The 13,558-nt window shown below is 48.1% G+C and overlaps 1 protein-coding gene across 3 annotated transcripts in view; it reads left to right on the plus strand.

Moving 5' to 3' along the window:
* The first annotated feature begins 2,061 nt into the window (after positions 1–2,061).
* The window catches only part of RCC1L (RCC1 like), a 35,180-nt gene continuing 23,683 nt past the window's right edge, over positions 2,062–13,558 (plus strand). For all 3 annotated transcript variants that reach the window (XM_058710451.1, XM_058710452.1, XM_058710453.1), the window contains exons 1-5: positions 2,062–2,445; positions 7,946–8,075; positions 10,832–10,960; positions 11,837–11,903; positions 13,384–13,435. In XM_058710451.1, coding sequence (XP_058566434.1) covers positions 2,125–2,445; positions 7,946–8,075; positions 10,832–10,960; positions 11,837–11,903; positions 13,384–13,435 — 699 coding nt within the window. In that variant the 5' untranslated portion in view covers positions 2,062–2,124. The remainder of the gene's footprint in view (positions 2,446–7,945; positions 8,076–10,831; positions 10,961–11,836; positions 11,904–13,383; positions 13,436–13,558) is intronic.

Genomic DNA, 13,558 nt, shown 5'->3' on the forward strand with positions numbered 1-13,558 from the left:
TAATGTACAATACTGTCCTTTTTTTTTTTTTCTTAAATGTTTATTTATTTTTGAGAGAGAGCAAGAGAGTGAGAGAGAGGCAGAGACAGAGAGTGAGCAGGGAAGGGGCAGAGAGAGGGAGACGCAGAATCTGAAGCAGGCTCCAGGCTCTGAGCTGTCAGCACAGAGCCCAACGGGGAGCTCGAACCCACAAGCTGTAAGATCATGACCTGAGCCGAAGTCAGATGATTAATCGACTGAGCCACCCAGGCGCCCCAATACTGTCCTTCTTACATACAGGCAAACTGCCTTTGAGCATCTTTACCATTGGAATTGAAAAACCCATCCACCAGATCAGTATCCCATAGTTAAGTTCCAGAAGCTGTGTTGATCTGGCCCAGTAAAACGTTACCCTTGGCACAGCAGTGATGATTGGGCTATATGCCCTTGGCTAAGTTTATGTAGTTTATTACCATTGCCTGCCGTGCTCCATCTGGCTTTTGCAGGAGCCAAACAAGTGAACTGAATGGGGTTAAGACGGGGAACCACCACCCCTGAATCCTCATCTTTGAAGATGGCACTCAGGTCTGGCTCCTGATTTAATGCTGGCTGAGTCAAGACAGGAGGAGGGAACCTCCTGCTGAGTATGTCTGTCCCAATTGTGTGCTCAGAACCAAGGAAATTTCCACAGGGGCGGCGGGGGGGGGGGGGGGGTCCACGCACACCCTGACCCACTGAGAGACATGCCTCTGCCTGGCCCCATAAGCTCCCACTCTAACTGGGGTCCTTGCTAGCGTTTCAGGTTCTCTGGGGTCACTGCGCACATTTCTCCAGTGTATAACTCTGGTAAATAACCACAAATGCCTTTGGGGAATGATTAGAGTATTGCCTCTACTTGTGCTGGCTCTATGGGGTCCCTCCTCTAGTGGATTCTCCCTCCCTTACAATTGCTGGACTCTGGTCTGAGAACTGGGTCAGATTTTTTCTGGTTCCTCAAGTCAAGGCAGCACTGTAGCTGTCGGCCCTTATACCTCCTCCTTTGGAATATCATGGTCAGACAGCCAACGGCATAGATCGCTGGTGTCATGGCCACTGCGGTTGCTACCTACCTTACTTGTGACGACGAAGTCCAGCTACCTGGCTCTGCTGTTCTGGAACGCTACCATCCCCCGGGGTCCCCAGTTTCGGGACAGTCTGTCCTCAGCATTAGGGACTAGTATTTGGGAACATCTATCATGGATCATAACGGGCTGTAAGAGGTCAAGTCTAGATAGCTCATTCACTTAAAAAAATTCATTTCACGTTTTGATTTTTTTTTTTTTTTAAACCTTCCTATAGAGGTGTGATCCAGAGAAAAGGACACAACTTGCTAAAGATACCTATCAAGTCAGTAGCAGAGCCAGGACTAGACCCAGGTCCCCAGGTTCCTTCACGGAACTTCTGAGGAGGTGCCGGATCTTAGCAGGAGTCTGCCAGACATCTGCAGGGAAGAGGGCGGCGGGAAGAACATTCGAGGCACTCTGTGCAAAGCAGGGAGGCCTGAAGCGGCCCTGGGATTCGGAAATTACAAGTAAAGCTACCTGACTCCAGTGGCGTGGGGGGCTATGGGGCGAGTTGAGCTGGGGAAGAGGAAACACTCTGGAAGGCGGCAGGGTCAGGGTCAGCGCCCGCGCCCGTAAGAGCTGCACTCTAGCGCGCTCTGACTGGAGCACGACTGATTGTCCTGGAAGCGGACGGGAAGGCTGCGACAAGGCAGGAAAACGGGGACAAGGGGAGACCACCACAAGGGACTCGCGCAGAGCGGGCCACCTCTAAGTTTTACCTCTGCTAATCGACAAGCAACAAAGGCCTTCCGCTCCTGCCGGAGCTCAATAACGAGGCGTTCGGCCGGCTGCGCAGCTCGGAGACCGACCGCGCTCAGGAGCGCAGATCAGCGACCGAACCCCCAGCCCGGCACTCCGCCCACTTAGGCTCGCCGCTCCCCGGTTCCGCCCCGCCCCCCGCCTCCCTTCAGCCAATGGCAGCCCTCGGCGCCTTTGCCTTCAGCCAGTAGGCGACGTGGCCTCGGACTCTGACGTCACGGAGTGGGGCCAAGGGTCACGCAAGATGGCGGCGCCCAGGAGGCGCTGAGGCGTGGAGCTGAGGATGGGGCTGGCGGCGCTGGCCGCCAGGGTTCGGCCGGGGTGGCGGCTGAGCGGGTCGGGACCGGAGCTGAGGCCGGGGCGAGGGCATTGGACGGCGGCCGGGCGCTCGCGGAGCCCGCGCGAGGCAGACACGCCCGTGTTCCAATATGTGGGCGAGCGCGCGGCCCGTGCCGACCGCATCTTCGTGTGGGGCTTCAGCTTCTCGGGGGCGCTGGGCGTGCCCACCTTCGTGCTGCCCGGCGCCGGGCCCGAGCCTCGCGCCGGCTCGCGGCCGCGACGCAGGATCCAACCTGTGCCTTACCGCCTGGAGCTGGACCAGAAGGTGCGGGCCGCGCCTCCCTCTCTCGGTCGCGCCCTCCGGCCTCCGCCGCTGCTCCCCGAGGCCCTCTGCGAGAAGTTGGGAAGCCGGGTGGTCCGACGTCGGGGAGGAGGACCCTCGAGCGGGCTGCAGGCCCGGCAGGGGAAGGCGTTAGGGCGCTGCTCGCATTTATCGTTTGGCCGAAACGTGCCCGTTTTGTGCCCGACCGGTGTCCTTCGCACTTCACCCCCGGAGTCGGGGATGTGATCAGTTACAGTTTAATTTCGTTGTGGCTACAGAATATACCTTCTTTACTTTCAGCCCTCTTAAATGTATCGAGACTTTGTTTCGTAGCCTAGCGTACGGTCTACCCTAGAGAATGTTCCACGTGTGCCTGAAAAGGGATGTGTGTTCGGCTGTTGGCGGAGTTGATGTCAGGTCAAGTTAGTCCGTAACTTCTTGGCTAAAATATTATTTGCTCAGGCAGCTGCAGTGTTCGTCGTTAGCCGCTGATTGTTTTCAACAGATATCCCTGGGGGTAAAGGCTGTTCGCACCGAGTGATATTTGGGTCAGGTCAAATCAATGGAGCCTTGTGAATGGAGTCTTCCGGGGATCCACCAGACAGATGGTTGGGAATGCTCCGGGAGTGGAGCTTTGAAGTTGCTTCAGTCCCTTTCTGACCCCTCCAGTGGCTGCAAGACCGCTGGCTTGCGCTGTAATTGTGAGCTGTTGGTTTTCAGAGCCACTGCAGAGCTGAGCAGAGGTGGATGGGAATAGGTTGAGTTAAAATGCTGCAGAGCTTGCGGTTCTTACTGAAACGCAGCTGCTTTTCTTGAGTAAACATTCCCTAGATTGCTTTGGGTGATTTTCAGAGTTCTGAAAAAATTGGTTCTGACGCTTGCCAGTTCTTTGTTGCCCTTCCATTTTCACTGATGTCACTCAGTCCACGTCCTTGTAATGTAATTACCGAGGTGGTTGGATCACATGTGCCATTTTGCTATGTCTTTCTTGTTTCTCTGTTCGTCCTTTGCTCCCTTCTTTTGTGTTAAATAGGTATTTTTCTAGTGTACCTTTTAAATCCCTTTGTTGGGTGTTTTGCTGTACATTTGAGGAGGTCTTTCTTGAGGTTATAATATCCGTCTTAACTTATCATAGTCTACTTTAGGTTAATAGTGACCTAATTCTGAAAAAAACTAGAGCAACTTTGTTCCAGCAAAGCTCCATTTCTTCCTCTCCCCTTTATGTGGTTATTGTGATACACATTACATCTTCATACATTTTAAGCCCGGTAATACAATTTTACCATTATTATTTTATGCAGTTGTCTTTTAAATCATTTAAGGACAAAAAGAGAAAAGATTTATTCATGCAGTGCTTTATAGTTACCTTTATAATTCCGCTAACGGGTGCTCTGTCATTTCATTTCAGCCTGAAGGCCCCCCTTCAGGACTTGGGTAAGGCAGGTCTACTGAATTTGCTCAGTCTTTGGGCCTTTCCTGCTATCAGAATTCATTCTTGGTGGACACTTTTTATCTTTTCAGCACTTTGAATATGTCATTCTGGTTTCTGGTCTCCCTTGTTTCTGATAAGAACTTAGCTGTTAAACTTATTGTTCCCTTGTCCTTGCTGAGTCCATTTTCTTTTGATGCCTTCAGGATTTTTCTCTTTGCCTGTCAACAGTTTAACTGTGACTTATTGAGTAGCTTTGATCTGCAGATTTATGTTTTCACAAAATTTGTAAGTTTTCTGCCATTTTTTAAAGTTTTGTTTTGTTTTGTTTTCCTCCTCCTCCCCTTTCTCTCTTGCCCTCCTGGGACTCTAATTACATAGATGTTGGTACACTTGATGTTGTGTCGTAGGTCATAGGTCTCTGAGTCACTGTTCTTTTTTCTTCTTTTTACGCCCTGTTCTTCGGAATGAATAATCTCACTTGATATTTCTTCAAGTGAACTGCTTCTTTCTTCTGCCATCTCACATCAGCTGCTGAGCCTGTTAGAGAATTCTTTCTCTTTGTTACTGTACTTTACAACCCTAGAAATTCCGTTTAACTTTTTTTTTTTAAGTATTTTAAAAAAAAATTTTTTAACGTTTATTTATTTTTGAGACAGAGAGAGACAGAGCATGAATGGGGGAGGGTCAGACAGAGGGAGACACAGAATCTGAAACAGGCTCCAGGCTCTGAGTGGTCAGCACAGAGCCCGACGCGGGGCTCGAACTCAAGGACCGCGAGATCACGACCTGAGCCGAAGTCGGATGCTTAACCGACCGAGGCACCCAGGCGCCCCTCGTTTAACTGTTTAACGTAGGCTCCGTATTCACCATGGGGCTTGAACTCATGACACTGGGATCAAGAGTCAGATGCTGTACCCATTGAGTCAGCCAGGTGTCCCTCCCCCCCTCTCCCATTTAACTTGTTAATGTTTTTATTTTTACATTCAGATTCCATAGCTGTGAAGTCATTGTCATCATGTTTTCCTTTTGTTCTTTAAACACGGTTTTAAAATATTCTTTGAACAATGGTTTATTGAAGTCTTTGATGAATCCAGCACGTGTCCCCTTAGTGTTGGTTTCTGTCAGCTGCTTTTGTCCCTTCTGTATAGTTCACACTTTCTTGTTTCTTCGCAGTTCTTTTCCTTTTTGGTTAAAACCTGGACTTTTAGAATGACTTTGGATTCTGATATTTTTCCCTTGAGGTTTTTTGTTTGTTTGTTTGTTTTTTGGTTTTTTAAGTAACTTGTATTCGTCTGTAGAATCCATCTCCCCTGTGGTGCACGGCCACTGATGTCTTTGTTCAGGTTTTTGATTTGTCTCCCTCCCCCTCCTTTTTTTAGCCTGGCTTCTTGAGTGTCGCCCCCATCCGTGTACTTTTGCGGTCAGCCGATGACTTGGGCAGAGGTTGTGCTCAAACACTTTGGGCTTCTAAGGTTTCTACCTTCTACCTTTGATTCTGAGTATAGGTTTGGAGACCACGTTCAGCGATCAGGCTGTTCTCATGTCTGCCTCGGCTTTACGTGGCCCTGCGTGCTCGGGTCTCCCATGTCCCCTCGTGGAGTTTGCCTGTCAGCCGTGGATGTGTGGAGAGCCTTCTGTGACAACTTCATTTCTAGGATCGTTCCATTACCCTTCTGGCTGGTCTTCCTCTCCCCTTGCCCCCGGTCAGGATCGCAACCACAGACTGGCTGAGTTGTGGGTTTGTTTTCCTTGTTTGTTTCCCGGTGAGTTCACTACCAGGCATGAGTTTTCACCTTATATCCTAAAGTACGTCTTTCCTTCCTGGCCACAAAGGTGATCAACCCTGGCCTTTTCAAACCTGTGCACTGAGCTGGAGTAGATGGTCCAGCCCCAGACGGGAAACCTGCAGACTCCCGCTCTTGTTACCTGAAGTTCTAGCAGTCTTTTTTTTTTTTTTTTTAATTTTTTTAGCGTTTATTTTATTTTTGAGACAGAGAGAGACAGAGCATGAACGGGGGAGGGGCAGAGAGAGAGGGAGACACAGAATCGGAAGCAGGCTCCAGGCTCTGAGCTGTCACCCCAGAGCCCAACGCGGGGCTCGAACTCACGGACTTCGAGATCGTGACCTGAGCCGAAGTCGGACGCCTAACCGACTGAGCCACCCAGGCTCCCCCTCTAGCAGTCTTTCACAAATAAACATTTCTTCCTCTTTTTTTAATGTTTATTTGTTTATTTTCAGAAAGAGAGAGCATGCATGCAGGGGAGGGGCAGAGAGAGAGGGAAGGAGAGAATCCCAAGCAGGCTCTGCACTATCAACCTGACATGGGGCTCGAACTCACAAACCGTAAGATCATGACCTGAGCTGAAATCAAGAGTTAGTTGGATGCTTAACCAGCTGAGCTACCCCAGCGCTTCACAAGTAAACATTTCTCAGTCTATTTGCCTTTGATTTCTCCATCCCTGAAATGGTTGAGGTTTGTTTGTTTGTTTTTGGTTGTTGTTGTTTCACAATTTTGTCCAATTCTGTACTTTTTTGGGGGTAGAGATTTGCTAACCTCTTCATACCGTCATAGTTGGAAGTCCCCCGATGGCACGTTACCACAAAAATTATGTAATGCTGACTGTGTGTAGGTATCATTCAAAGTTCTTCTGCCTGTTAGTAGATTTAATATTATAGTAGGTACTTAGGAGATATTTGTTGACTGTTGAATAAACAGATGATCACAAGCAAAGAGAATAGTTGTAGTGTGCCAGGTATCACCTAAGGATTTATTCCTTTTCTGTGTCTCCTGCTTCCTCACTGGGTCATTTCTGTGGAGTTGGAGCCATTCCAGAAGTGTAGGGGCTCCAGAAGGCCAGAGAACTGAGGTTTTTTGAACATGGTTGCATGTGTGTAAGTTCCATACGAAAATTGTGGGAGAAGATATCACAAGGCAACAGGAGGGGAAAATCACATGTGGATGACAACAAAACAAGGCAAAAGCAAACCACATTTAAAAGAAATATTTTGGGGGCGCCTGGCTGGCTCAGTCGGAGGAGCACATGACTCTTGATTGCAGGGTTGTGAGTTTGAGCCCTGTGTTGGGTATAGAGATGACTTAAAAAAAAAAAAATGTTGGGGCACCTGGGTGGCTCAGTCAGTTGAGCATTCGACTTTGGCTCAGGTCACGACCTCGGGATCCGTGAGTTCGAGCCCCGCATCGGGCTCTGTGCTGACAGCTCGGAGCCTGGAGCCTGCTTCCGATTCTGTGTCTCCCTCTCTCTCTGCCCCTCCCCTGCTCATGCTCTGTCTCTCTCTGTCTCAAAAATAAATTAAAACATTAAAAAAAAAAAATCTTAAAAAAATAATAAATAAATTCACCGTAGCTGTGATACGAATTCTTCTTTAGGCACTGGTTTGAGAATGTCACAGTGCCACATAAGGGTTAAGAGCATGCTCTCTGGAAGCAATAGCCTGTAGTTAATCTCTAGGAACCTCAGTTTTCCCATCTGCAGAGTACTGTTATTACTACAACAATAATAATTACCAGGACATTGTACAGCTCTAGGTGAAGTCACATACTATTTATCATAAGGCTTCAGCTTTATTAACTCATTTAGTCCTTACAACAACCCAGTACGAGAGACACTATTTCTGTTTTACAGAGAGGTGATCTGTCTCAGGTCACAGAGCTGGTAAGGGGTGGACCTGAGATTCAAACAAAGGCAGTTTTCACTTGACTACCATGTAAGACCGTGTCGTGGTGAATGGGGTTGATGATAATAACTCGTTCTCGGGTGTTTATGAAGATTAAGTGAGATACTACATATCAACACAATAAATGTTCGGCAAATGTTAGTCGCTATACTTGGGGTACCTGGCTGGCTCAGTTGGTAGAATATGGGACCCTTGATTTCAGGGATTGTAGTTCGAGCCCCATGTTGGGTGTCGAGATTAATTAAAAAGGAAATCTTAAAGAAAAATGTTAACTCGCTATGTTAATAGCACGTGTTCTTTGGGTAAAGAACCTTCATTTATTGCTGAGAAAACTCGATTATCACGAATCACTGTTTCATGAAACTCTTTTTCAGATTTCATCTGCTGCCTGTGGCTACGGATTCACATTGCTGTCCTCTAAAACCAAGGATGTTACGAAAGTCTGGGGCATGGGACTCAACAAAGATTCCCAGCTTGGATTTCACAGGAGCCGCAAGGATACTAGTGAGTGTTGTCACCTTGGCTTCCCTGTGCCGTGATTGGTCTGAGAGAGCTCCCTTTTGTTTTCCAGAACATGATTACATAAGCCAGACTGGGACAACAGAAAAGATAGCGTCTTAAACGGATGTTATTTGAGACCATCTGGACTAGATTATCAGCCTCATTGGGAAGGACACTGAACCTTTAGGCTAAAGAGCATTTGCTGATAAGCAAGGGTATTCCTCTTTTTGAGTCTAGTTTATAACTTATCCTTTATCATGGATATGTACGTACAGGAAAAAACAGTATATGTGGGGTTTGGTCCTATCTGAGGTTTCAGGCATCCACTGGGGGTCTTGGGATGTATCCCACACGGTTAAGGGGGGGCCGGCTGTACCTTTACCGCCTGGATAAACCTTTTTGTTGTTTCCTTGTTCTCTTAGTCATGTGCCCGTTTTTTGCATAATTTGGATCACTGTATGTTTTCTGCCTTTTCCCACTTAGTTTTATATCGAGAGTCTTTTATAAGTCCTGAAGTCTCGGCTGTGAGATGCCACATTCCATTTGCTGTGCCCTTTACTGGGAGCACCTAGAGGCACGCACAGACATGGGCCGAGTCCTGTAAAGCATGCCATGTCCTGTGGCCAGCTTCAGTTTCCAACTCAATCCTGATTTGTTTTGAAGCAAATCCCAACATTGTTAATTTCATTAGTAAACATTTCAGTATGTATCTAAAAAATAAATAAAAGACCCTTAAAAAACAGCAAATGCATAAAAATAATGAACAACACGATCCCTTCATATTAGCAAATATCCAGTCAGTGTTCAAGCGGTCGGCTGTCTCATCAATGTCAGTAGATTTCAGTTTTTAAACATTTGTTTGAATCAGTATCCAGATAAGGTCCCGGCATTGCAATCAGTTGATAAGACCAATGTACGTATGTATGTACAGATTTATTTATTTAAGTAGACTCCACACCAGTGTGGGGCTGGAACTCACGGGACACCAAGAGTCACAGGCTGTCCCGACTCAGCCAGCCAGGCGCCCCCCCCGTTGATAAGACTTCTTTTAAGTCTATTTTAATCTTTTTTTCCTTGAACAAGGCTTATTGGCCGAAGAAATGACTTTGGCAACGAAGTCATCCAGCTTTATTTGTGAAACAAAGAAATGAGGGGCGCCTGGCTGGCTCAGTCGGTTGAGCAGAGACTATGTAAAAATAAAATCTTTGAAAAATAAAAACAAAAAGAAGAGAAACCACACTGGTTACCCTATAGAATTCTCCAGTCTGGAGTTTGCTGAATGTATCCCTGTGGTGCCATTTAACACGATCCTCTGTCCTCTGTATTTCCTGTCAATTGATAGCTGCATTTAGAGCCGGACCCACCCACTGACCCTCCAACCCTTCCCTCTTTCCTTCCTTCCTTCCCTCCCTCCCCTCCCTCCCCTCTTTTTTAGAGCCAGATTCCTTTTAAATGTTAGGTAATTACTGCTTCCCAGGCCCTTCGGGCTCTATGCAGAGAGTAATGGGGTATGTGAGTCACTCTTTAGTATTTGGAAGCACCACATATTTTCAGCTAATGAGGCTGCGTCTGCTGACAGCATTGCCCAGTTTCTTTGATTTTGCCTCGAATGACATCATCTCATAGTGATAAAGCAGTTACTCCATGCTGATCGAAAGGTCTCTCTGAATATTCTATCAGTCGCTGACGAATACAAATGAGCAAGCGTGCTCTTGTGACCGTAACAGTGCCGTTTTTTCGGTAGAGTCTTTTTAAACACGGGGTCCATAGGAGAAACCACGGGAGTTGTTAGTGACAAGTTGAGAACTGGTACTTGCAGACCTTAACCTCAGTCAACATTACAGATGTTAAAATGAAAAGCTCTTTGTTTAAAACCTGTAAGGGGAATTCCCCACGTAGGCCATTCTGGCTTCTCCTGCAGGATTGTAAAGAACATTAGGGTTCTTCTGTAGAGTGACTTCTAAAAAACGTTCTCCCTCACTTGCTTACTTAAAATTCACATTTTCCTAAAAAAAAGATAATAAATAATAAAATTAAATTAAATGAGAAATTCCTAATTAATTAATTAATTAACTAAAGCTCTACACCCAACATGGGGCTCGAACTCACAATCCCTGAGATCAAGTCGCACGCACTACCGATTGAACCGGCCAGCTGCCCCTAAAAAAATTTTTTTTTTTTGACCAGAGAGCATATTCGTGTACCTTTAGAATCCCAACAGTGCGGTAGAATGTATGGTGAAAAGGCTGCTTTCTGCCTCTGCCCTCCTAGCCACGCGGTTTTTCCCCGGGAAGACAACCTGTGTCCACAGCTTCCAGTGTCTCCTTCTAGAGGGATTTAGCGTATAGGCACACGGATGCCTCTACGCGTTCTTTCCGCCTCCTTCTAGCGTAAGCAGCTTTAACATAAGCAGTATCGTCCAGTGTATGCTGCTGTTTTCCTTCCTGAGAAATGGTAGTGGGTATGACAGGAGCAAAATGCTTTCCTTTCTTTGGGCGCAAATGGTGCTCGCTGACGCGGGGAGGCTAATTAGACTCTGTCTGATTTTCAGCCGCCCGATGCGTCCTGGAGGGTGTCGTGGGTCCAGAAATGGGGACCGGGCCTCTGGGCTTCGCTCTGCCCCTCGCCTGCGTGCCTTGAGTAGCCGCTCTGATCTCTGGCCGCGGGGCAGTGTGGTGTGGGGGGTGATCTCTAACGCCCGAAGCGCTGTGCCTCTCCGCCAGTGTGACGTGCTGTGACGCTGGCCGTCCTCGTTTCAGCCAGGGGATACGAGTATGTGCTGGAGCCCTCGCCTGTGCCGCTGCCTCTGGACAGACCCCAGGACACGCAGGTGCTGCAGGTCTCGTGCGGCAGAGCCCATTCCCTCATCCTCACAGACCGCGAAGGAGGTGAACGGGCCTGCTCCGGGTTCCCCGGGGGAGTGGGGGAGCCGCGCGGTTGCCCTTGGGTCCACAGTGGCTCGTTTGCTTGAACCGCACCTCATCAGTGAGGCTGTCGGCACTTCCCCAGCGAATCGGTAGGATGGCTCAGGGTCACCACGTTGGGCAGACTCTGCTAGCTCTTTTGTGTTCTCTCCTCTCTGCGATTCTTCGAAAACCTTAGGGATTTGGAAATGTGACCGCGCGTACCGCAGCAAGGCCTCCTGCTCGCTTTGCTGTGAAGTCCCCGAGCTGGGCTGTGCGGGCGTGTGTGCGCGTGCCTGTGTGGAGACAGCTCTTTCTCTTGTACTGAAAGAAGCCCGTTTGCTAATACTTGTTTCATTCGGTGGGCTTCCGGAGTCCAGATAACACCGACTTTCTCCAGAGACCGATGGTGTCTACGGAAAGGCCCACTGGACTAGATTTTTCCAATTTCATTTTCTGGCTAAGCATGCTTTGCGGGAAAAGGCCACGGTGGCGTTCAGGAACTCTTTCAAGAGTAGCTTTATGTGGAGGGCAACCTAGTGACAGGTCCAGGGAGTGGGGGTGTTGGGGCCTTCCCCAGGATGGGCTGGCCTCAAAACGTGGAGTTCTCGAGAGGTGGGACGAGGGCCTGGGGGGGAAGGCAGAAGGAACAGTCACGGTGGCCCAGGCTGTTGGTGCGGGGCTAAACCCCAGCACGCCTGTGGGTGTGCCTGCCGGGCTGGGGTTGTCAGAGAAGGAGGTCAGGAGGCGGTGAGGATGAGCGGTTGGACTAAGATGACTTCCGAGACCGCCTTGCAGTCCTGACGTGCAGGGATCCCATGAACCTGCAGAATGGTTTTAATCAGTGGTGGTATTCTTCAGTCTTCAGCATGGGAAACAATTCTTATGGGCAGTGTGGAAGAAACGTGGTCGAAGATGAAATTTACAGGTGAGTTCCCCAAAGGACTGCCCTTCCCCAAGTTGCGTTAAGCATTTAACGTTTCTCTGTGGTTACTAAGTGATGGACCCATGGAGCAGGGAACTGCAGGCTTCCTGATACCTGAGAGGGGCAGTGAGAAGTCACTGGAAAGCTGTGCCATTGTTCCGTTGTGGGTTGAGCTCCGGACATTAGCTTGGTGGAAGGGAGGGCGGACTAGCGTTGATTGTGGTGTGTAGAACTTATTTCCAGTTAGGTTTTTTTTTAAGTTTATTTATTAAAAAAATTTTTTTTCAATGTTTATTTTTGAGAGAGAGAGAGAGAGAGAGTATGAGTGGGGGGGGTGGGGCAGAGAGAGAGGGAGCCACAGAATCCGAAAGCAGGCTCCAGGCTCTGAGCGGTCAGCACAGAGCCTGACGCGGGGCTCACACCCACGAACCATGAGATCATGACCTGAGCTGAAGTTGGATGCTCAACTGAGCCACCCAGGCGCCCCAGTTTATTTATTTATTTTGAGAGAGAGAGAGAGTGACAAGTAGGGGAGAAGGGTAGAGGGAGAGAGACAATCCCAAGCAGCCTCTACACTCCGCGCAGAGCCTGATGTGGGGCTTCAACTCACAAACCGTGAGATCATGACCTGAGCCAAAATCAAGAGCCGGATGCTCAACTGACTGAGCCTCCCAGGTGCCCCTCCAATTAGTTTTTTATTTTTACCAAATTAATTAATTAAAATTCCTCTGTGTTTTATTATTTATGTGTTTATATATATATATATATATATAAAACATATATAATATATAAAATATGTATGTAATATATAAAATATATAATATATAATATAAAACATATAATATATAATATATATAATATATATAAAACACATAAACTTTTTTAAATGTTGCTTATTTTTTAGAGAGCATGAGCAGAGTAGAGGCAGAGAGAGAGAGGGGAACCGAGGATTCAAAGTGGGCTCCACGCTGACGGCAGCAAGCCCAACGTGGTCTCAGACCCACGAACTGTGAGATCACGACCTGAGCCGAAGTCGGACGCTCAACCAACTGAGCCACCCAGGAGCCCCTTGTTTGTTTTAGTCTTTAAAAGAATTCCCCTCTCCTTCCTCACATTATACGGTTGGGTCTAAATACCAGTCTCATCTCTGACATTGTGTTAAAGTTGCCAAAGGGGGGACCCCTGGCTGGCTCAGTCAGTAGAGTGTGTGACTCTTGATCGCAGGGTCGTGAGTTCCAGGCCCACATTGGGTGTGGAGCCTACTGAAAAAAAAAAAAAAAAACCACCGAAGGGATGTTGTTTTGTTTTGTTTTACTTTCATGCTTAGGCCTACCCCTGCCTTATATTTGACCTTGAGAATTTCCCTAATAGTTACCGTGTGCCTGTGGGGGGCTGCCATCAGGGGTGACAAGAGGGGGCAGGACCACACGGTGCTTGCCGTGACCGTATCTCTTGTTTCTCCCCAAATTGCTTCTGGCTGCAGCGAAAGTCACAGAGTCACTAGACTGCAGGACTTCGAAGGTCAGGTGGTTCAGGTAAGGGACACGTGCTGAGAGCCACTCAGCCAGCCCCCGGGGGTGCTTTTGCAGGGGTGAAAGCTGGGTGGGGTGACGGCAACTCGGTTAGGGCAGTTTTCTGAATTGGTGAATTATTCTAGT

This window comes from Neofelis nebulosa, chromosome 18 (assembly GCF_028018385.1).
Source record: "Neofelis nebulosa isolate mNeoNeb1 chromosome 18, mNeoNeb1.pri, whole genome shotgun sequence".
Lineage (NCBI taxonomy): Eukaryota > Metazoa > Chordata > Mammalia > Carnivora > Felidae > Neofelis > Neofelis nebulosa.